The sequence below is a fragment of the Macaca fascicularis genome, chromosome 7, assembly GCF_037993035.2.
Source record: "Macaca fascicularis isolate 582-1 chromosome 7, T2T-MFA8v1.1".
Lineage (NCBI taxonomy): Eukaryota > Metazoa > Chordata > Mammalia > Primates > Cercopithecidae > Macaca > Macaca fascicularis.
The window spans coordinates 16279872-16303234 of NC_088381.1; the positions used below are offsets into that span (position 1 = coordinate 16279872).

Sequence of the window (23363 nt, forward strand, 5' to 3'; positions counted from 1 at the left end):
CATACAGGCTTGTGAGAAATGCAATCAACATAGATGAATTAAAGCCAACATGGAGACATATGGCTGCTATAATTTGGTATTTTGGGATGAATAAAAGAATCAAAAGAAAATGAATCCTCCTCTGTTGAGTCATTATGAATAGCAAGCCTTTAAAGAGTGGGACTAATTTATTTTCATTATTTTTATGTCTAAAAATTATTTATGTATTGTCAATTTTTTTCCTTTATATATTTGTGTATTGTGTAAGGAATACTTGCCCATGCAGAAAAACATCAAATAATACAGGTGAACATAAAAAATGTTTTAAGTCAAAATTCAGCTTACCCCAAGAATTAGTGTTAATAGAGACTTGCAAGTCTCACTGTTTTAGGCATATGCAAACCTTCTATCCTTTATACCCACCGACTCCTCCCCAATGCAAACACATGCAAACGGCATGGTGCTTTGCAACTTGCTTTTTCACAATTAACAATCTATTTCATATATTTTCTATATCACCATTTATAGATATACGTCATGCTTTTAAACAACAGCATAATATCCCATACGTGTAGCACTTTTTTAATCAGTTAACTTTGGTGGTATATAGAATATTTGCTATTAAAAGCAATTCTAAAACTTGCTCAAGATGTATCACAGATCTAAAGTAAAACTTAACACTACAAAATTTTCTTTTTGTCATTGTTGTTGTTATTGTATTTGTAGTAAAGACGGGGTTTCACCATGTTGGCCAGGCTGGCCTCGAACCCCTGACCTCAAGTGATCTGCCTGCCTCAGCCTCTCAAACTGCTGGGATTATAGGGGTGAGCCACCAGGCCCGGCCAAAACCATAAAATTTCTAAAAAATACATGTGACTGTGGGTTAGGCAAAAATTTCTTACATACAACATCAAAGGCATGATTCATAAAAGAAAATATTGATAAATTGGAAGGCATCAAAATGTAAAACTTGTACTCTTCAAAAGATGTTAAGACAAGGAAAACAAAACCCAAAGACTAGGAGTCTTTGGGTATCTGACACATATCTGACAAAGGACGCACATCATGAATATATAAACAAGTATCAAGACTCACTAACAAGAAAACAAAGGATTTGGACACACACATCACCCAAGATGATGTATGGATGTCAAAAGAGCACATGAAGAGATGTTCATCATTATTACTTCTCAAAAAAATGAAATAAAAATGACAATGAGATACCACTACACACCTATTTAAATGACAAAAATTAATTTTTTTGAAAACTGACAATACCAAGTGCTGACAAAGTTGGAAGCAACTTTAACACTCATACTGCCAGTGACAATGCAAAATCATCACTTTTCAAAACTGCTTGGCAGTTTCTTACAGTTAAACATACACTTACCATATGACTCCACAATCTCATTCATATTTACCCAGGAAACGAAAACATATTCACACACACACACACAAAAAAAAACTATACATGCATATTTATACCAGTTTCATTAATAACAGCCAACAACCGGAAAGAACCCATCCGAATGTGCCTCAAGTAGGAAATGGATACATACACGTAGGAAATGCATAAATATACGACTGTACATCCATACAATGGACTATTGTGTCCAGAACTGGTTCCAGAATTGGTTCCTTCCGGTGGGTTCTTGGTCTCCCTGATTTCAAGAATGAAGCCACGGACCCTCACCGTGAGTGTTACAGTTCTTAAAGATGTGTGTCCCGAGTTTGTTCCTTCAGCTGTTCAGATGTGTCCAGAGTTTCTTCCTCCCGGTGGGTTCGTGGTCACGCTGGCTTCAGGAGTGAAGCTGCAGACCTCCCTGGTGACTGTTACAGCTCATAAAAGTAGTGCGGACCCAAAGAGTGAGCAGCCACAAGATTTACTGCAAAGAATGAAAGAACAAACCCCCCACAAAGTGAAAGGGGACCCCATCACGTTGCTGCTGCTGGTTCCGGTGGCCAGCTTTTATTCCCTTATTTGGCCCCACCCACATCCTGCTGATTGGTCCATTTTACAGAGAGCTGATTGGTCCATTTTACAGAGCACTGATTAGTTCATTTTACAGAGAGCTGATTGGTCCGTTTTTACAGAGTGCTGATTGGTGTGTTTACAAACCTTTAGCTAGACATAGAGTGCTGATTGGTGCATTTTTACAGAGTGCTGATTGGTGCATTTACAATCCTTTAGCTAGACACAGAGCACTGATTGGTGTGTTTACAATCCTTTAACTAGACAGAAAAGTTCTCCAAGTCCCCAACCAACCCAGAAGCCCAGCCGGCTTCATCTCTCACTATTAGCAACATAAAGGAACAAACAACAGATACACAGAACATGAATGAATAGCATGATGCATGATGCTAAGCTGAAAGAAACCTGATTCAAAAGGCCACAGGGTGTTTGCTTCCATCAATATGACAGTCTGGAATGGGCAAAATTACAGGAACAAAAAACTAAGTGGTTGCCAGCAATAGGGTTAGGGGAGGGGTTAACTACAAAGAGCACTAGGGAATTTGGGGTTCATGACGAAACTTCCATATTCTGATTGTGGTGGCTGGTAATTACATAACTGTATGCATTTGTCAAAACTCATAGAACTTTAGATTAAATGGGTGAGGCTTACCATAAGTTATACCTCAATTGTAAGTTAATATCTTTGTGCCAATATTTCTTTAGCTATGGTAATACATCCATAAAATAAATTAGAATTGCTGAGTCAAAGAACAATTATGTTTCAAATTTTGGTAGTTCGCCAAATTGTACTCCAAAAAGGCTGCACCAAATTACACTACTTCCCCAACAGTGGACTGGGGCCCATCTGATTATGTCAAAGTTGTTTCATCTTCTCCAGTCTGAGAGGTGTAAAAGGTATCTGTGAATTTGGTTTACATTTCTTCACGAGAAAAGTTGAGTCTCTAATCAATTGTTTGCTGTTTGCATCTTTTTATTTTACCTGTGAAATGCCTATTTGCATCCTTTGCCGTTTACGGTCTAGTTTAAATGGCTGGTGATCAGTTATAGATCTTGGTGGGAAGATCTAGATCTCGGGAAAGTGGAAGCCTTGGTTGGTTACAGGTCCTAATGTTAGGTGATTCCTGGAGAAACAGCCTCCGCGGAGGCAGAAGCCCTTGGGGCCCCGCCCCCAATAAGCCCGCCCCCGCCCTCTCATTGGCCATGTCCGCTCTCACTGACAGTCCATCTACGAGCCAAGCGGCCCGATGCACCTCCACCCCGCCCACTCCTCGGCGCACCGCCCCGCGACCGAGCTCCGCCCTCGTCTGCGCGGCCCCTCACCTTCTCGCCGGGCCTCCTCGAGGAACTGGCCGCCGGCAGTCAGAGCGCAGACGGCCGCAGAAGCGCGCCGCCGACACTCGCCGAGCCAGCCACTTCCCCACAGAGAAGAGGGATCTCTCCCGCCACCTCAGCCTCTCTGGTAGTGGAAGAAGCCGCCAGTTCAAAGCCCTCCTGCCTGTAGCACCGCTGTTTCTCTGGCAACCAGATGCGCGACGCTTGCGGTCTCGCGATAGGGGAAAGGGCTGTACCATCCGGAAATGGGACGGGGGCCGGCTGCTGCTGGAGGTCCGCGAGCTGGGCGGCCTGGGTGTGTCCCTCCGTCTTCGCGGCCGACCGTGGGCGTGGGGAGCGATTTGTTCGTCTTTAGGTTGGATTCGGAATGGGGACGTCTGAATGCTTGTGTATCTCTGTCCCTCAGGTTGCTGTGATGCCTTACAGGTCAGCTATTCTCTCCGAGCAGTTTCCCCCTCCGCAAAATGGGAACAATAATAATTATCTTCTCACAAGACTTGTGCAACTCAAAAAGACCATGTATGTGAAGCTCTAGTAAATTTGGGGTGCTATGGAAATTTTAAAAATATTCGTTTTGCACAGATTTGGCTACAGTCCAAAAAGTTATAATTGCTTGTTGCACCTTCTTTCATTTCGCAGTTCCTCTAATTCTCAGTGCACGAAAATTATTTCCCTACGTCCACAAACTGATTTTCCTCACCTCCAGTGCCATCAGATTTCTCCTGCTTCCCAGCACGTTACCGTTTACAGAGCATTTTCGCATTCATGGCTCCTCTGTCCTCATTGTTTTAACTAGATAAGATGTGGTTTTTTTCAGCGAAGCAAATAGTCATAGGTTGAGTTGCCGAAAGAACACAGCTGCGGTCTAGGCCAGTGCTGGATATTAAAAACCTGGCTGTAAATGTCATCCCTATGCTCCTGAATCCTGCATCTTATCACCAGCCCAGACTTCCCTGAACTCCAGACTCCTTTACCTAACTGCCTATTTGACATATCCACTTAGATGTGTAAACATCTCAAACTTAACACAGGAAAAAACAACTTCTCCAGAGTCCCCACCCACTCTATCCATCTCAGTAAATGGTAATTTCATCGTGTCATGCCTAAACCAAAAACCTTGGAGTTGTCCTCAATTCCTCTTCCTCTCACACTTTACAGTCAATTCGTCCTATCAGCTCAGCATTCAGAATATATCCAGAACCCAAACACTCGTCAGAAGTTCAGTGCTTCCATTCAGGTCCACGCAGACATCATCTCTGAATGATAAGGCTTTCCGTTGGCTCTCTGACCTCCACTCCTACCTACTGCTTCCCGTGGTAAACCTGGTTCCAGCCTCACTGTCCTCATTGTTAGTGTTTCTGTGCAGGGATTTCTTCCCAGCATTTCTCAGGGAATTTATGTGGCTTTCCAAATCTCAAAAGAAAAAAAGTTGCAAAATGAAGAAAATAGGAGAAAGTATCCTAATTCTCCTGTGAGAATTAAAATTTTTAGCAGCCAACCTAGGGATGTTACTGAAGAAATTCACCAATGTCAAGTTGAAAACCAGCCCAGGAAATGCCGAGTTCGAGGCTGAGGTCATCATTTTCAGGAACCAGGACAAGAGCACTTGGGAGGGACATGGCTACAGTCTCATCAGTCAGTCTTGCTTGTAGTTGGTGCTATGTAAGTGTATGTTCCTGGCCGTGTGTGCTGCTGGCAGTGAGTCATTCTTGCAAATAAAATATAAATAGGTTGATACTCATTGTATACTTTATACAAATTCTATGAGCAGTGTTCAAAAAAGTAACAAGTTTTGGATTCAAAGTAAATCCTTAAATTGGCAGTTTCCAATCCATGAGTCTGGGTAGTACAGTTAACCCTGCTAGGAGATCTATTATTTGAATACTACTCAATAATGTTCTCTGTGTTCTCCAGTATTTGAATATTTGCTATAAACTTCAGTTCTTGTAAACACTTCTAGATTTAATAGTTCTCATTTTTTAAACAAAGGCTTTAGATACTCATAATAATGAGTAAAGAATATGAAGAAGGTAGGGAATATTTTGAGAATCGGATTTTGAGAACAGCTGGTAATTCTGATTGCCTGTTTCTGCATCCCACAGAGCAGTATCTGTCAGGAATTTGGTAACACTTGTTCCTCCAATCCAAATAACCACACACATACACCTACACACACACCAGCCTGAAATACAGTTTCCCAGCTATCCACATGGTTTGCTCCTCTCTTTGCTCAGGCATCTGCTTCCTCAGGAAGGCCTTTCCCAACCACCCTATATAAAATAATTATTCCCATCTCCACGCTGCCTACGCTCTGTCCCCTCGACCCTGCTTTATTTTTTTACGAAGAAAAGAGACGACATTATTTGGATTTTGATACTAAACAGTTAGGTCATCTTAGGTAAATACATAAGCTTTTGTGGGCCAGAGTTTCCTCGTTTGAAAAATGAAGTTGGACTAGTTTTGCAGTGCTTAACTGCACTGCACATTACAATCACCTGGGGAGATTTCATCAAATATTGAACCAGGGATGTACCTGAGATCAAATGAATCTAGTACTTCTCAACTTTAATGTGCAGACAAATCACCGAGGAATCTTGTTTAAAATGCTGCTTCAAAAAAAAAGAAGAAAAAAAAATTGCTGATTCAGTATCAGGTGAGACCAGAGACTAACAGGCTCCTATATGATGCCAGTGCTCCGAGCCCACCAACCACTGTTTACTGAGGGGCAAGACGAGATCATTGCCAAGTGCCTGCACAATTCTCATACGCCATAAACGAAGGCCATTCTTTCCGGTTTTTAATTTGGTGACTGATAGTGTCCACTAAGAAAACAATACCTTCCCAATTTCTTGGGGCGGGGAGGTTAACTGAGAAAAAGCAGACCTGTGATTAGTGCACATGATTACTACTGTTTTCTTTTTTTAACTGTTGCTTTTGAAATACAGGCAACAGAAGATGCATATAAAGCCAGTGAAAATAAATTCAGGTTCCATGTACACTTGCATCTCTTCACGGTTTGTAACCTTTCCAGACTAAGTCCCTATTGACTAGATTTTGCATAAAACTGTTTATCTCATTTTGAATTGTTTTCTGTCTCTGTGTCACTCTCACGTTGTTTGTTTACCTCCTGATGCTTCCGTTTTGTAAACCGCTGAGAGGCTGTGTGTGCCTTAAGGGCCAGCTTTAATAAACTGCATTTGTTGTGTATTTGCTTTTAATTTCCCCAAATACTTCTGTGTCAGCAATTGCAGGTGACACCCTCAAAACAACATTGGGATATAAGTCCATGAGCACCACGTGTCTATACTGTGTTTTCTGCAGTTCCATTTTCAAAAACCGCAAACACATCCTGGAAAGTGTTGTGCCTTTCAAAGTCATTCATAAAAATTTTTTCTAGAGTCAAGATATTTTAAGCTAAAATTTCCCTGGTCTCATTCCAGGTTGGTGACAGATGGCAGTGGCAGTGTTAGTTTCGGAGTTAGCTTTTGTTTTTGTTCGCAGTCTCTCCCTACTCTTGACATCCTCCTTCTGAGTGGAGTCAGATTTGAATGAATGAAAGCAAGCAAGAGCATTGTTTGCCATCTGGGCACCAACTACCTTCAGCCTTGTTGCCCCAGTTTCCCTTTTCTCACCATCAACTTCAACCAAATGTAACAATGTGGTAGGAGAGGGATGTCATTAAGCCTCATATGGTAGATGCTACACACTGGATTTTGTGTAGAATAGCCATTTCTACTGGAGACAGATAATAGTGTTTGCCACTGGACAGTTCCCATCTCCTGTGAATCTATGCTTAGTGTTACTAAAAAATTACATTTACAAAGTGTTTCAGACTTGCCTTCAAAGCATCATTTCACTTCATTTGTACCATTCTGAGTCGGCACTAGTATTACCTGGATTTAGAGTTGAGAAGCAGAGCACCTAAAGGGTAATTGTCCCAAGGTCATTGGGAAACTAACTGGCACTGGGATTCCAACCTAGGTTCCAAAACCTGCCCTCTTGATCTCCTCATGGGTCTGAATTCAAGAAGAGGAGATATTTGTGTCCACTAGATGGTGCTGATTGTCCTCTTTAAGAAAAAAAAAAAAAATCGGTAGCCACTTTCAGAAACAAGTTCATTTGGATTTTAGGTGTAATCCAAGAAACCACTGAACTGAAGTATCTTGTATGTTTGAACTGTGCTTGGATACGTCTTTAAATAGCCACCCAAATAGGAAAAGTGAAAATTTGATCTCAAAAAAAATGCATTTTTTAAAACGTTAGTACATATAAATAATATCTAAAAACCATGGTGACTTTGAGACACTGAAAGTTCTCACACATCTGTATTTACATTCAATCAGTAGACTTAAAAAGAGGTACATGTTTTATTGCATTTACCCCTTTTATACCAACTGTACTCTCTCCAGCACTTCCCAATCCTGCTTGGGCACAGTGCCATCCATGCCAGCAAGGGTCATGAACAGGGAAGTAAATAAACCCTGAAAAAGCAACATTCAGGTTCCGGAACGGGTAACCCTTTTTTTTTTTTTTTTTCTTTGAGATAAGGTCACAGTCTGTCGCCCAGGCTGGAGTGCAATAGCACAATGATCATGGCTCACTGCAGCCTCAACTTCCCAGGCTCAAGCAATCTCCCACCTCAGCCTCCTCAGCCTCCTGAGTAGCTGGGACTACAGGCACGCACCACCACACCCAGATGAATTTATTTTTTATTTTATTTTATTTTTTAAGAGGTGAAGTCTCCCTATGTCGCCCAGGCTTAATGCTGTTTTTATTGAAAGTGAAATACATGTTAAGCCTATGTTTAGTGTGTGCTTAGTACCTTATTTGAGTACATTTTTTAGAACTTAAAAGCTGTGAAATAAACCCGATTCGAATGGGTTGTCGGACTTTGTTGTTCAGAAGGATCAGTTCAGGTGTGATTTAAAATATTGACTCTAGTTCCTATTACATGATTCAGTGGGTCTGGAACACAGACCAGGAATCTGCATTTTTAACAAGTCCTTTGGTTCTTGTGGTACAGATGAACCCCTGACTTCAAGTTAATGTTTTAGAGGGTAAATACTGGCGAGGACATTGCTCCCGGAGGCACCGTGGAGCCTCCCGCAGCCATTCTACCCGGAAGCTGTAAACAGTGACATCCAGCACTTGCTTTGCAAACAGCAGGCTAGACACTGAAAAATGCTCTCCCTGTAGAACTCTTTCCCTCCTCTCCCGGTCTGCTGTGGAGTGCTCCGCAGAATTAGCTGCTGGTCAGTGGATGTCTCCATTTTTTAGAAGATTACAATTTCTCAATGCCTATTGGTCCAAAATCAACGATGACTTTAGGTTTGCTTTCAGTAAAGAAGTTAGGTCATGCATTGTCATATAACTCTATTTAACTGGCTCGAGCGATCCACATGTCAACACAGGGGGCCAAAAATTTCCAGGACGTTGTGAAATTGTGTAAAAATCAGTGCGCGCACACACACACGCACACACAGCAGTGCAGCTACATGTTTCTGGCCTAGAGGGTTGTTTTTAAAGATAGTAAAGTAAATCAGTGAAAACAAAGGTATGTTATAATACCCGGAGTCATTTGCAGGGGGAAGGTATCATGTCAACTCGGCCCTAAAGCAATCGGCTCTGCCAAGTGAGTCATTCTCACCAGAAAGGGGAAAAAAAATCAGTTTCTCTTCTTTTCTGAGGAAATTCCCTCAAAGTAACAGACTGCTGAACTTTCTCATGATCTTACTGGCTCCAAAGTTTGGTCACCTGCAGCAACTCTGTACCTGCAAAGATTTAAAGAGTTGGCAGACACTTCCCAAGGCCAGCTGCAGTTTCAGTTGCCAGATGCCCACCGAGATTAGTATTCTACTCCTGACATCTCGCCCCTGTCAGCTGAGTGGATGTGACACTGCTTGCGGATCATGGCTGAAATTTCACTGCAACTATCAATCCTGGGCTGAAACCAACAGTATCTGAACATTGCCCATGCATTGGGTTTCATGCTTCATGTTTTCAACCTACCAGTAAGCTTGTCTCTGAGTCTAAAATCTAACTTCAGTATTGAGCTTGGTCTCTCTGATCCCACAGGGGTTCGTTCGTTTGTTGTTTTAAATTGGATCTCCTGATCCATGTACTTGCTTGAGGTGAGCAGGTCTGTGCAAACCTACCCCCAAAGGCCGAGGAAGCTGAGAGGCCAATGAAAGAAGCTGACAAGTCCATTTTCTCAGAAAGAAACATTCAGTAGGGGGCTTACAAACAGAAGCCGTGTCTCTGGTAGCCAGAGAGACAGTGGATCCCCGCACCTGCCCTCCAGAAAGCATCCTTTATATAGCAAGATTTTAGGGAAAGATGTGCAGCCAGTCATGCCTCAGGCCTTCTTGCAAAACTCATGACCCCTGGGGTGGTTAGATAAGCATCTCTGTGGGGGTTATCTATGCTACAGGAACACACTGGTCATCTTGCTATGCAACAGGCTGTTTTCCTACAATACTAAAACTTCATATAAGTTATGTAAGCCTTCATTATTATGTAAACCTTTGTACATATTTTAACAAAAAGTAAAGGAAGCTAAAACAATTAAGATGCCGTATTAGAAACACATTCAAACCAAATATTTAGGGTGTTAAGCAGCAATGTACGGAAATGATTTTTCTCAGAGTTAACATCTCAGAGATGAAGAAATAAGAAGGAAACCACCACAGGGGTTTGTTCATCAGTCAAGGGTCAGGCTGCCACAATGTTTAAGCCTCATCCTGGCATTCTTAGCTTCTCACTTTTTTTTTTTTTTTTTTTTTTTTTGAGACACAGTCTGGCTCTGTCGCCCAGGCTTCAGTGCAGTGGCCGGATATCAGCTCACTGTAAGCTCCGCCTCCCGGGTTCACGCCATTCTCCTGCCTCAGCCTCCCGAGTAGCTGGGACTACAGGCACCCGCCACCTTGCCCGGCTAGTTTTTTGTATTTTTTAGTAGAGACGGGGTTTCACCGGGTTAGCCAGGATGGTCTCGATCTCCTGACCTCGTGATCCACCCATCTCGGCCTCCCAAAGTGCTGGGATTGCAGGCTTGAGCCACCACGCTAGGCCTCACTTTATTTCTTACACGATCTTTTTCTTAGCTCAAATTCAAAGTAATGTTTCCTATCTGAACATACAGTGTTTATTATACAAGGAACTGGTCATCATTTTGATGACTATTGGTTTTCTTGTTGATATTTTTAAAATTTGATCATCCAAACTCCTTTCTTAATAGAAGCTGGCTTATTTTCCCCTCATTTTGCCATAATAGGCAAACTAGAATTTATGTTTTAATTTTGTTGAAAAATTGTTATGTTTTATATTTTTGTAATTCATCACTGACACACATTTTAAAATACACATCTCTGGATTTTCTTTTTTTTTTTTTTTTTTCTGAGACAGAGTCTTGCTCTGCTGTTCAGGCTGGAGGGCAGTGGCGCTATCTTGGCTCACTGCAATCTCTGCCTCCCAGGTTCAAGCAATTCTCCTTCCTCAGCCTCCCAAGTAGCTGGGATTACAGGCGCACGCCACCACGCCCAGCTAATTTTTGTATTTTTAGTAGAGATGGGGTTTCACCATGTTGGCCAGGCTGGTCTCGAACTCCTGACCTCAGGTGATCCACTCACCTCGACCTCCCAAAGTGCTGAGATTACAGGTGTGAGCCACCACACCACACCCAGCCACATCTCTGGATTTTCTGTGCTGTCTTTGCCAAGAACAGTGTGGCCTGGGCCCAGTCTCTTAACCTCTTTCCACCTCAGTTTCTTCGTCTACTAAATAAGAGGTCGATAAAGGTTTCTACCACTACTTCCAGCTCTGAGACCCTGTGATATTCTGATTTAAGCAGTCTCTGCTCTCTTTGGAAAGGACCTGCTCATGTATCCCAGCCTGGACTGAAACAGCATTCATACCAATGGAAAAGCCGTCTGCTCAACGTGCATGGCAGCAAGAATTGCTTGTTTAGAAATATCTGGGTAATGGTAACAGCCATCTGTCTTGTCCCTGCAATTGTCGAACAAAGAATGAAGCACAGCAAAACCACAAGAGAAGTGCCCTATTTTTATAGAACGATGCAATAGAACAGGTTCAGAATTGGTTTAGGTTTTATGAGAGTTGCATGTATCCCACCTCTGTTATGGAAGGGCAAGCCTCTTCACCTCTCCAGACTTCAGTTTACCAGCCTATCTGTCAAACAATGGGAAGATAACTCTCTAGCACTCTTCTTTATTTTGTTGAAACAGAGAAACTTGAGACATTATACTGAATTTTTCATTGCACTTGTTAATAAAATGAGTACTTTTATGTCAAATTACAGCAACCATCCAATCCATGCTGGAGAATGAAAGAAAAGCAGATGAATTATCAGGTTCAGTTCATATCTGGTGTGCATTAAATGCTCATCTATCTTGTATTGCTTGCTACAGATGATGGTATTTTTGTGAAAATTACCAACACATTTTTTAAATGAATCTGGAGATCATTACCTGGACCCAAATTTGTGAGAATTTTGTATTCGGGTGGATACCTGCATCCATGCATTCAATTTCCTATCATTCATTGGTCACTTTTTCTGAGTTAAATCCTCTATTGAAGGCCAGGCATGGTGGCTCAGGCCTGTAATCAGAGCACTTTGGGAGGCCAAGGCGGATCGGATCACGAGGTCAGGAGATCGAGACCATCTGGCTAACACAGTGAAACCCCGTCTCTACTAAAAATACAAAAAAATCAGCCGGGTGTGGTGGTGGTCACCTGTAGTTCCAGCTACTCAGGAGGCTGAGGCAGGAGAATGGCCTGAACCCGGGAGGCGGAGCTTGCAGTGAGCCGAGATGGCGCCACTGCACTCCAGCCTGGGTGACAGAGGGACACTCTGTCTCAAAAAAAAAAAAAAAAAATCATGAGTTCTGCAAAAAACCAAATACCACATGTTCTCACTTGTAAGTGGGAGCTAAATGATGAGAACACACAGACACAGAAGGGAACAACACACACTGGGGCCTATTGGAAGGTGGAGGGTGGGAGGAGGGAGAAAAGCAGGAAATATAACCAATGTGTACGAGGCTTAATACCTGGGTGATGAAATACTCCGTACAACCAACCCCTGTGACACACATTTACCTACGTAACAAACTGCACATCCTGCACATGTGCCCCTGAACTTAAAAGTTAAAAAAATTAAAAATTTAAAAAGAATCATAAGTTCTGATCCATAGTTGGACAAAGCTCCTGGACCTCAATTTCTTTATATTAAATTACAGGGGTGGTATATGACTAGGCTAAGATTTTCCAAATTCAAAATGTTATTACTATATAAAGTAAATGAGAATTTTATGGAGAAAGAAAGCTTTTGAATTTAAGAAAGACTTGTCATTCATCAAAAGAAATCATTGAGAGAGCAGGGATGGTATCTTGAACACTTTATATTCCATTACAATGGCATGTATTAAATGCAATAATATTTACTGTTATGAATAAATGAATCTTGTTAATGTTTCATATCCTTACAGGGAAGAGTATCAAGTGACTCTCAGGAATGTGGGCAAGGGGTGAAAGTGATTCGCCCAGGAGTTCAAGACCAGCCTGGGCAACAAAGCAAGACCCTATCTCTACAAAAAAATTCTTTAAAATTACCCCTTGAACCCAGGGAGTTTGAGGTTGCAGTGAGCTATGATAGTGCCACTGCACTCCAGCCTTGGTGACAGAGTGAGGCCCTCTGAAGGAACCTTTGAATGTCCTTTTAAGGCCATATAACATCTTCTTATGTCTCTCCAAGGAGATTAAGAATGGATTTTTTTTTTTTTAAGTTTTCTTCTTTTTATATATCCTGTTTTTCCTCCAAATTTCTTTTTTCTTGTGTGTTTGTTTTGGCATCTGCCTGTATGTTAGATACTGTCCTCAGAGGACTGGTCATCCTTGGCTGTCTGCTCATGTTTAAAAGTCTCAAAAAAGCGAAGATATTAACATGGAGGATGCAAGACATAAGATGATGCCTCTGAGTGCTCTCCGCAGAGCGACCTCAGTCTTGGCATCCCTTCAAGAGTATCTTAACATTTATTTTAAACTGAACGCCTCTACAACAAAACAGGGGAAATCATGAGGCAGAAGAAGTAAATTGGGAAAATAACATTGAGCAAAACAGCTGCCAAGCATCAAGGATTTTCATCTAGTCCCCAGTATGGTTTAATGATATGTGCCAAGTGGGTATTCAAAAAATAGTCATGATAATAATAGATGATAATGATCATCAGTACTTTAGAGGGTGCTTTGGAAGAATTGGGCTTTAATGCTTTCTGTACTGTTTTTAGCTCTGTCTCTAACTTGCTTCATCTCTTAGGGCTAATGACGTGGCCATCTGTGTCTCTAGTTTCCCCATCTGCAAAAAAGAGATTGTATCATTTCCTACAGAAAGCCTGTGGACTGTGTTTAATATCCTCCAGTGAAACATCGTATCTAAATATAAAGCAGGCAATAAGAAGCCAAATGTTACCAAGGGAATAAACTCTAAGACAGAGTATTATAAATTAAAATTAATTAAGAACTTCTAAGTAATATTCTACTGACCTTTGGTTGATGCAAAGGTACTTGTATTGCATACACTTTAGATTTTTTAAAAGTAGATGAGAACATAAATTATAAATAAATAAACAAATCCTGGATGCTTTGACTCATTAAACTCAGTATCTTAGACATATTAATCCAAAATATTTTGTGGGTTCTAAATTAATTTCTAAAGCAAACCAGCATTACTTAAATTACATCTATATAACAAAGTAGCAATAATTCTTAAAAACACTGTAAAAATACACAAAAGAAGAAAGAAGAAATCCTTCTTTTTGGCTATAGAAGATACAGGGAGAAAAGTAGAATTCAGAGTAGCCCATGATTGCCTAGTTCGTATAGCCAAGCCAAAGGTACTATCTGAGTACATCTGACATGATTTGAGTACATCAGCAAAAGCCATTGGTTTCTCTGACCCTGACAGCCTAAATTGCCTTATTTTCTAAATTTCCTCTAATAATGTATATAGTTTCTTCTTTTTTCTTTTGTTTAGTCTGATGGTGCCTTGCAAAATTCAGAAGCCTTTTAAAGTTAATTTGTATTCTTATCAAAAGAATACATGTAGACTCTTTTAAAAATATAACTAAAAGACTTAACAAAACAAACAATTACAGTCCCAGAGACAAGGACCTGCAATAATTTTAGCCGCCTCTTCTGGCAGTCATCACACATCCCGATATTTCTGAATAACTCACATTTTACTGTTTCGCATCACACATTTTGAGCATAATTTGATTGCCTGCTGTCATGGTAGATGAGGATATCGCTCTCTTGTGCAGTACTTCCAGTCCTTAGGAAGGTAAAGTCCCGACTGGAAGGGCGTTGGGAATGGAGTGTGGAGAGAAGATCTGGAAGTGCAGGCTGGTGGGGAAGCTGGACTAAGGAGAGGCAGCTGGCCCAGCAGCGTGGCACCAATAGCAGATCTAGCTGGGGCTCTAATTACTTCTCAAACAGCTGTCAACCTCCCCAACCTGAGCTTTCATTTCGAAGGTACTTAGAGAAGCCAGTACCTTAGCTAAGAACTATCATTGACAGACAAAAAAACAAACAAACAAACAAACAAAAAACCTCTAGCGTGAAAAGTAGACTTTAAGACAAACCCATAGAGAAGAATTATCCTTAATATCCTCAGTGAGATAGTAGGAAATGTTTCCTGCTCTTAAAAATGAAGATCCAAAGAACACACACAATAAAAAAAAAAAGAAAAGAAAAGAAAAGAAAAAAGGAAAGGAAAAGAAGCTCTTGGGAAATTCTTAACTCTGCTGCCCAATCAGTTATCACCATCCATCTTCTTTCCAGCTTCTAAAATTTGTTGCGGTTATAGACTCACCTGGAACCATAGAGCGCTTTGTCTTCTCTCCTATTCCTTGCATCCTTCTGGATTTATGACATTTCTTTTTAACCCCTTACATGGGGTTTTAGTGGCATTTCAGGAGGAAATAGAATTGGATATGTATAAACAATCAGCCATTTCTTATCAGGAACCACACATGGTTCCTTTGCGGGGTTTTCTTCATTAAGTTAATATAAAACTTCAGGTACAACATTAAAAGGCAGGAAAACAATGAATTTATCTGAGATTATTATTTTATTTTATTGAGATTGTACCCCAAACAGGAGCAATTTCTGATGTGTTCTTCTTTGTAAATAATAAATTAGCTCACATATCAAGTATGATGAGGGTGCTTTCTGCAGAAAATAGCAAAACTTTGACTCAAACTTGCGTGTACAACATGAAATTTATTGTCTCACATTAACTGAAAGTTCAAAGGTAGAGACATGTGACTTAGCAGCTCAGTGACATCATCAAGTACACGTTGCCCTGTCCGTACTGTGCTGTCTTCTTTGTCACCTTCATTCCAAGGCTGGCTCCCCTCACTGTCATCATGATTTACTGTAGAGTCTGAACCTAGAAGTGGTAAACAATCCATGGAAGCTTCCTTTCTTGTTCCTTAACTGCTGCCCAGGGAGATCCTAACACTCTATAGGCACTTTGAGATATGAAAGAGTCTGGTCCAGTTGTAAAGTTCAGGATGATGCCTAATGTAATGCTCTTCCTCTGCCCCAACTCAGGCTTGATAAGGAACTCACCATGAGTGGATGAGAATCCTCTCCTCCTATAGCTTGATGTTTCCTCTTGCGGGTCTCCCTTCTGCCTCCACGGAGGTAGGAGGAAGGATGGGCAAAAGGAGGAAACACCTTCTCCTTGAATGGTGCAGCCATTGTTCTCTCATTGGTACTTTGGGGGGAAATCGCCAGAGGTGTGGCATGTGGCCCTCATTGTACACGTCTCTGGTGCCAGACACAGCACTGGACTGACCACTTTCAACCCCACTCAGCATCCAGCCGCAGCCTCCTCCAAGTCTGGCCAGCTTTCAAGTCGAGTTTCTATGGTGTCTCCTTGACATTGAGAAAAATCACCCATTCTCACCATGCCACAGGGTGGGTGTGCAGGATGCCCTCTCTGTTTACTCTGTCATCTCTCTCCAGTTCCTTTCTCACACCTCCAAATTCAGAGGGCAGATCAGCAAGTCCATCCTGAAGCAGATACCCAACTGAGGAAAAGCAGCCAGGCTGGCATTTTTCCCTCGAGCAGATGTCTCATGACCTAGACAACTCTCTTTAAATTTCTTCTGTTTTCTCCATAAATAACCTGGGTTTGCATGGAGGACAGAGGTAAGGGTTAGGGAGACGGTCCCACCCTCCTCAAATCACCTCAAACTTTTGTCTAACCCGGAGTGTCTCAACCTTAGCACTGCTGGTATTTTGGACCAGACAATTCTTTGTTGTGAGGGCCGTCCTCTGCGTTAGAGGGCATTTGACAGCATTCCTGACCTTTATCCAGTAGATGCCTAGAGCATGCCCCACTTCTTGATAATTATGACCAAAACTTCACTGGCTTAACCCCAAGAGTCCCCTCTGTTCTCCTAAAACCTGGTTTTTGAGACACAAAAGCTAGGAAGAGATTCAAAGGATATCTGCTTTTCCTTGAGGCAGTGAAAGCCTCATCCCCTACCCTGAGGCAATGCATGTGAATGAGAGGGGCCAGGCAAAGGCAGAAGAGAAGTTAGATGCACAGGGAATATGGTTAATACAGCAAGAGCATCATGCCGTGTGTTCTATTTTCTCACCTGTTGCCTTACAATGTGTACCACGTGTGTATTCTAGTAACTCCTCTGTGTGTATATTACATTTTGTATACGGACTGCAATGAATACACATATAAAAAGAAATCTGAGGGAGGCAGAAAGACTTCATCACTAAGTTCTGATCGAAATAGCTGATAAAAGAACTATTCTTCAAGCCCAACACACATGCCTGGAACTGTGTTTCTCAGTATTGAACTTCCCCTCCAACTTTGGAACTTACACTCCTAGTGAATTAAAAGGAGGCTTGGGTGTTTGAAGAAGGAGATAGATCAAAGGCCTTGCATTTGATGCCTTTTAACTCTGCAGGAGTCATTCCAAGGAAATCAATAAGAGCCAGCAATAACTCCACTGAAAGCAAATCTTTCATCACTCCTACACGACAGAGACCGCGCCCCTGCTCCAGGTGCTGTATCTCTTATGTATTCATTCACCATTCACTCATTTCAATCTGGCAATAAGAACCCCTGAATCCCCAGGACATGAAGTGCTATAGAGGTTTGCATAAACAATGCTGGAGATCAGAGTTTCATTTCCATACAGGTTGCCAGACCTTTATTCTACTGATCAACTAACGGATACCTTTCGCACAAATGGCGGGGAGACGGGTTGAAACTGAGGCTAAGAAAAAGGGAGCTGTTTTATCTTCTGAAACCTCACGTATGGGGAATCTAAGCTCATTTCCATTTATTTTATACGTCTTGCACAAAAATGCTTTTGATGCTGCCCTGGGCATTGATACTTATTTCAATTCCTATTTCATTCACAGATCCCCAGTTTATTTACCATGACTCATTTCTCTTTTGGTTACAGAGCTCTAATGTGGCACATTAGTTGGGATATGAATCTGCGACATACTTACAACTATTTGGGGAAAGTGCATCGCTCTGCTATGGTATTACTGACATTGTATGTTGAGACATTGGTAGACTACACCATGAAAGCATTAACCCTTTCCCTCCACCAAAATTCCGCCCGTAATAAACTTTTTCCCTTGTGCATCTCTGATCCGACCTGTAGCAGCAGCTGCATGTGCGCAGAACCACCTCACCTCTGGCGCAGGTCTGCCAAGAGCTCAGCAGTACCCAGCTGGGATGCAGGAGTGGCTCTTCTCCTCAGATGAATCAGACCGGTGCTTGAACTCCAGATGTTCACTTAGCCCACCAACTAACTTGCAGTTTCTTTCCTACAGCTGGGGCCACTTCGGATTTGTATATCTGTCGTTCGATATCCTGTGTACTCTGCGCTCTGCTCTTACTTCGAAACAGTCATTGAGTGCATTCATATTCAGATATGGCCTACAGGTTAGTGGCCAAGGTGAACCTTCTTTGAACATCCTATTTTTTTTCAACTGGGAATTGTCTAGTTAAGAAATACTCTGGCTTACACAGTTATTTTTTCTTTAGGGAATCTAATAGTCCCTTGGCATTATGTATTACCCCAAAGTATCATCATTATGAATATGAATTACTGTTAGAATAACTGGGGAAAAGACCTGTAGTTTTCCAAGAATATTCCACATAAGCTGCCTAGCCACTTTATTTTTTTATGTACTGTGTAAGTGCTAACACTGATACAGCTGTACTCTGTGCCAGGCATTGTGTTAAACAGATTATCTCATGTAATCCTAACAGGCGCTCCATGCCTCACTCGGACTCCCTGAAAACAGAGCTTGAGACGAGGGCTTTGTGCAGGTAGGATGTTTGGGAGGTGATCCCTGAGGGTGTGAATGAGGGCTGTAGAAAGCGAATCGGAGAAGGAGAAAGCAGAGTCAATAGAAGGCTGCGCTATTGAAGCACCATGGAGGGCCACAGGGACTTAACTCTGTGTCAGTGACCTCTTGAGAACTGGACAGAGGCCTCCTACAATTGTCCAGCAGGACAGGAAGCAGGGGCATTTATCCAGTGGTTCCCATGCCCCACAGGCCAAGGATTATTCCCAGACACAGGGAGCTCTGCTTTCAGGGAAGTGAGTAGATGCCGCCAGCAACAGCCCACTGTGGACACAGCCAAAGTCATAGGTGAAATATGTGAGTAGGGGCAACAGAAGCTTCTGACACAATTATTATCCTCCCATTTTACAGAGAGGGAACTGAGGTACATGGAGGTGACTTCATCCTCCCAAGGTCACAAGGCTAGTCAGTGTGGGGCCAGGATTTAAACACAGGCCATCTGACCTCAGAGCTCACGGCCCTAACTGTTGTGCTCCTGACGCCGCTCCCGCACAGGAGGGGTGACGATGGCTGCACTCCAGGCTTCCCTTGTGTAGCTCCGCCTAGAGATTTGGGTGTCCATCGCCAAAATCTGGAACCCATCTTGGTGATATTTTTTCAGATGTTGCATTTTCTCCTTAGGGAACTTATTTTCTTTTAGTTGCAACAACACAAGAAAATGCTACTGAAATGCCACATCTGCATTCATGAGGAAAAAAAAAAAAATGAGTATCTTTCATCTGAGACCCTGTAGGAAAAGACAGGTTCCAACAGTATATCACTTGAGGGAGATAAAAAGGGGAGAAAATATAGCTCATACAACTTTTCTTGATTTCAGAAACTGCTTTTCTTTTTTTTATTAAAATGTTATTCTTCAAAGAGTATAGAAATACACCTGGCAATGACCTGTTAGAAGTCAGCCATCTGCTTCCAACATACATAAGAAACATACCCAACCAGATTCTGCCTCATCAAAATTTATTAAGTTGTACATATACAGTATATTATCAGAACAACACCAAAGTGGCTACACTTGACAGATTCTCCTAAAGTGGACACAATTTTCCTAGAGATTATTATTCCCCTTGATAAAAGTTGTAATGATTGTGAAAGTTTTGAAAGATAAGCTTGAAGGGCCACAGCGCTCACTATCAGGGCAAGGAGCTATAGATGCCATGCACACAGGGCCCGGGAGGCAGTGGAGTCGTGGGAGGGTGTGGCAGCCCCGTTTCTGCTGTGAGCAAACAGTGTTATGAGGAGACCAACACAAAGAGGAAGGTGCTTCCTCTCCAGGGGCAGGGTCTTTGGGTTAACGTTCAGGAAACACAAGACACCACACCCAAGAGAAGTAAGGAAAACAAAACTCCCTACAGGGTCTAGGCTTCCTCCAAGAGACAGGGCCAGTGTGGTCAAAAGAGGGGACGAATGGAGATGCGGAAGTTTCCACTTCCCTTCAAGCTTGCTCAAGGCACCAGACTAGCTCCCCTAAGTACCAAGAGCAAGAACAAAACACCCTAGAGAAAAGGGCAGAGCTGGCACTTGGTTTGTCCTCACTAACAGGGAAGTGTTATCGGCGGTTCTAAATCAACCCGGTGAAATCCACCCCAGAGGGGTCCCAAATTGCTTGTGAGGCTGATGAGTTGAGGACACTGCCCTCCCTCTTCTACCCACTCTGGCTCCTACAAAGACAGGGAAGGAGGAAGTGAAGAGCTCATCTGGGCCAGATGTTGCCTTGGCACTCTACAATGACTATTTCTCCCTGTTCTGTTCCTCCTCTGTGTCCAAAATTAAGAGAGAACCACAGTTGTACAAACAGACTGAAAAGGAGACTGGCCATACCTGAGTTCTGGAGTCTTCCTCGGAAGGAAACCATCTTTGTCAGATTCTTGCCAACCTTTCGGGCAGAATCACCTTTCCAAATCAGGTCTTTTCAGTTTGATGTTTCCAAAGAACCCAGCTTACACTAACTCTCCATTTAAAAAATACCTTTTAATTCCAAAAGTTTGCAGAAGATGATTTTTTCAATACACTTGACTCATACTGGTTGTTACATAGCACCCTTCATGCGAGATCATAGGGAAGAGAAAAAAACTACAGCGCTAGAGGCATCTCTCAGGCATCTCCCCCTGTAAGCTCCTCTCTCATTTGTTGAGAAAACACAATTTAAGGTGAAACACATAGTGAAGACTTTTCAGTGTTTTCCAACCACCACTGACCCTGACCGGAGGGGGCAGGTGGATCTCTCTGAGGCGTTGGTGGTGCCAAGGGAAAATCAGAATTATCAAGGATGAAATATCTCCCTTACTCCTGGCCACATCTATTGTCATGTCTACCATAGGTGTGGAATCGTCATCCCTCACCTACATCCCAATGAAAGGGATGAAGGGTATCAGGAGAAACAGTTGAGTCATATGACTCGGGCTTCCAGAGAAATGGTGTAAGATGCCAAATCCCTATCTTCTCAATAGAAAATGTTTTACATGTTTAAGTTAATCAAACAGGCATTTTCTCTGGGGCCACCCTGCTCCATCATGATCTTGGAATTCCCTTAGAGTGTTCCTGCTCCCTGGGAGCTCTGAAAGTCTTCTCTCCGTGTCTTCTCTGCGGAGCCCAGGGAAGCGAGGCATCCCCAGAAAGTGTACACGGAATACCCGCCTCAAGACCCATTCGAAACTGCCCAGCTCTTGTCCCCACAGAGAATAATGTGGACTTCACTAAGGACACGGACCACTGAGATGGATATGTATACTCCCTCAATAAAGAGGACACTGGATTTTATGTAGATTTCCCTATCATTCAAAAGCATCTGGCCCATATTGCAGGAATCAACTCATACTGAGTTGCAAGGAGATCATACAATCATATGGCCACAGTATTCCCACACTCTGGTGGGATATGGAAGCTCCCCATTGCTTCCAAGACCATCCTTGCTAGGAATCCACCTTTGGAAAAATGCTCACTTTATTGTTCCTGCTCATCTTCCGCTCCACCCTGCCAACTTTGGGCACCTTTGTCTGGATCAGCTCTTCTGGGGTGTTACCCAAGGGGGGAAGCAGCCGCTTCTTGCTGTTTCGGGTCTCTGAGAGCCACTGAGGAGGCAACTCAAAAGGCCCAAAGCCAAACTGCAGGGAATACTTATCAGGGAATGTTTCAGGTTCCACAGGGGCTGCTGGTGCCACCTGGGATATAGAGTCCACTGTGCCCAAGGGTGGGGCAGAGGGCACAAACTGTGGCCCCTGCTCTCCCTCCAGGCAGGTGCTAAATATCTCCTTGGCCTGGAAGTCAGCTGAGCCAATGTACTTGGCCTCACTCTCTTCCTCATCCTCTGTGGGCTTAAAGATCTGCTGCTGCCCAATGTGGAACATCTCCAGGAGCTGGCTGCCCGAGCGTATGCTGGGTTCCAGGCTGGCCTCAGCCACGCCGCTCCCTGTACTGACCACATTACGGCGACTGTACCGGTGGTGTAGTTGTACCAGGGTCCCTATCAAGCACTTGCGGACAGATTTGTTCACAGTAAGAAAGAGAACAGGGTTTGCCAGCAGGGAGACTTTGGGGAGCCAAATGGCAGTGAGCAGCAAGAAGACGGAAGTGTCGGGGACATTGAGCACGGTCTGGTAGACGACCAGGGTGGCATAGGGCACGCTACACAAGATGAAGACCATCACCATGGAGAGCAGGGTGGCGTGCAGCTCGGCCTCCCGCTGGGAGGCATAGGGAATAGAGATGGTGTTCTGTGGGGTCCGGAGCGCTGCTATGATGACCTTCTTCTTCTGGCTGGCACTCAGGGCCCGTCGGATCAGTATCAAGAAGAGGAACACCACCGCCACAGGCACAATGACCGTGGTGATGTTATACACCAGAACGTACACGAGGTGGCCCAAGGAGTTGCTCCAGACTTCCGTGCAGGTGGACGTGGCATAGATGTCGGCCACGTTGGTTACTGCAAACACAGGGACACTGGCCACCACTGCATGGGCCCAGATGTACATCACCAGTTCACGGGACTTGGCATCAGATATTTTCCTCTCCAGTGGATAGAGGACTGAGTAGTACCTGCAAGATACACAAACAAAATTAATTCCACAGAAGACACTTCTTAAATTAGCGGAATCTATATCACCAAAAGCAGGTGAGAGGGAAGAAAGGTCAAGTTCTTTTATTCAGCCTAAGATAAAGAAACACTGAGGGAATCCCAGAAGCCAGACCTTAAGTTTTGAGGACTTTGCAAGTACAATAAGAAGCGTCACTAGACGAGAAAACAGAAACCTTTCCAAAGCAGCAGAGGAAAGCCCTGTCCTCACCAGGCGTTACAGGAAAACAAGGAAACAATTTCAGTTCATAGCTAGCTTTATCACTGTTGCTACCAGGATGAAATCTCAAAGAGTGCTCTCAATATAAAAGATTTCTCCATCTGCTATAAAGATATCTACTTTTCAATTTGAGGGTAAAGGGTAATTGGTAAAAAATTTTACGTGGGCTAAAGAAGCTTTAGGGCAATCTTCAAAGCTACCAACAGAAATCAGTTTGTCTACACACATATCTAAAGCAGACTACGCCACAGTCCAGATATCATTAGCAATTACAGCTGTTCAGGGCAGAAGAACCCAGGATGAAGAATGGATTCTGACAAGGTCCTTTCACAAAAATCAATTCAGCTGACAAGAGT

At 42.9% G+C, this 23363-nt stretch overlaps 3 protein-coding genes across 11 annotated transcripts in view; 1 reads left to right on the forward strand and 2 right to left on the reverse strand.

Annotated features, from left to right (window-relative positions):
- FSIP1 (fibrous sheath interacting protein 1) overlaps nucleotides 1-3477 on the reverse strand; it is a 194880-nt gene extending 191403 nt beyond the window's left edge. For 3 of the 4 annotated variants that reach the window (XM_065547750.2, XM_015452630.4, XM_005559144.5), the window contains exon 1: nucleotides 3275-3477. The gene's annotated coding sequence lies outside the window, so the exon portion shown is untranslated. Of the gene's footprint in view, nucleotides 1-1672; nucleotides 1866-3274 lie in introns of all 4 variants that reach the window. The other variant, XM_065547751.2, reaches the window with a different exon arrangement.
- On the forward strand, nucleotides 2935-6282 carry LOC141407180 (uncharacterized). Its single transcript, XM_073995494.1, has one exon. It carries the CDS (start codon nucleotides 3062-3064, stop codon nucleotides 3665-3667), a length of 606 nt encoding a protein of 201 aa, XP_073851595.1. The 5' UTR covers nucleotides 2935-3061; the 3' UTR covers nucleotides 3668-6282.
- A 13238-nt stretch (nucleotides 6283-19520) lies between these two features.
- GPR176 (G protein-coupled receptor 176) overlaps nucleotides 19521-23363 on the reverse strand; it is a 120678-nt gene continuing 116835 nt past the window's right edge. For all 6 annotated transcript variants that reach the window (XM_073995497.1, XM_073995496.1, XM_005559148.5 and 3 more), the window contains one exon: nucleotides 19521-22750. In XM_073995497.1, coding sequence (XP_073851598.1) covers nucleotides 21628-22686 — 1059 coding nt within the window. In that variant the 5' untranslated portion in view covers nucleotides 22687-22750 and the 3' untranslated portion in view covers nucleotides 19521-21627. The remainder of the gene's footprint in view (nucleotides 22751-23363) is intronic.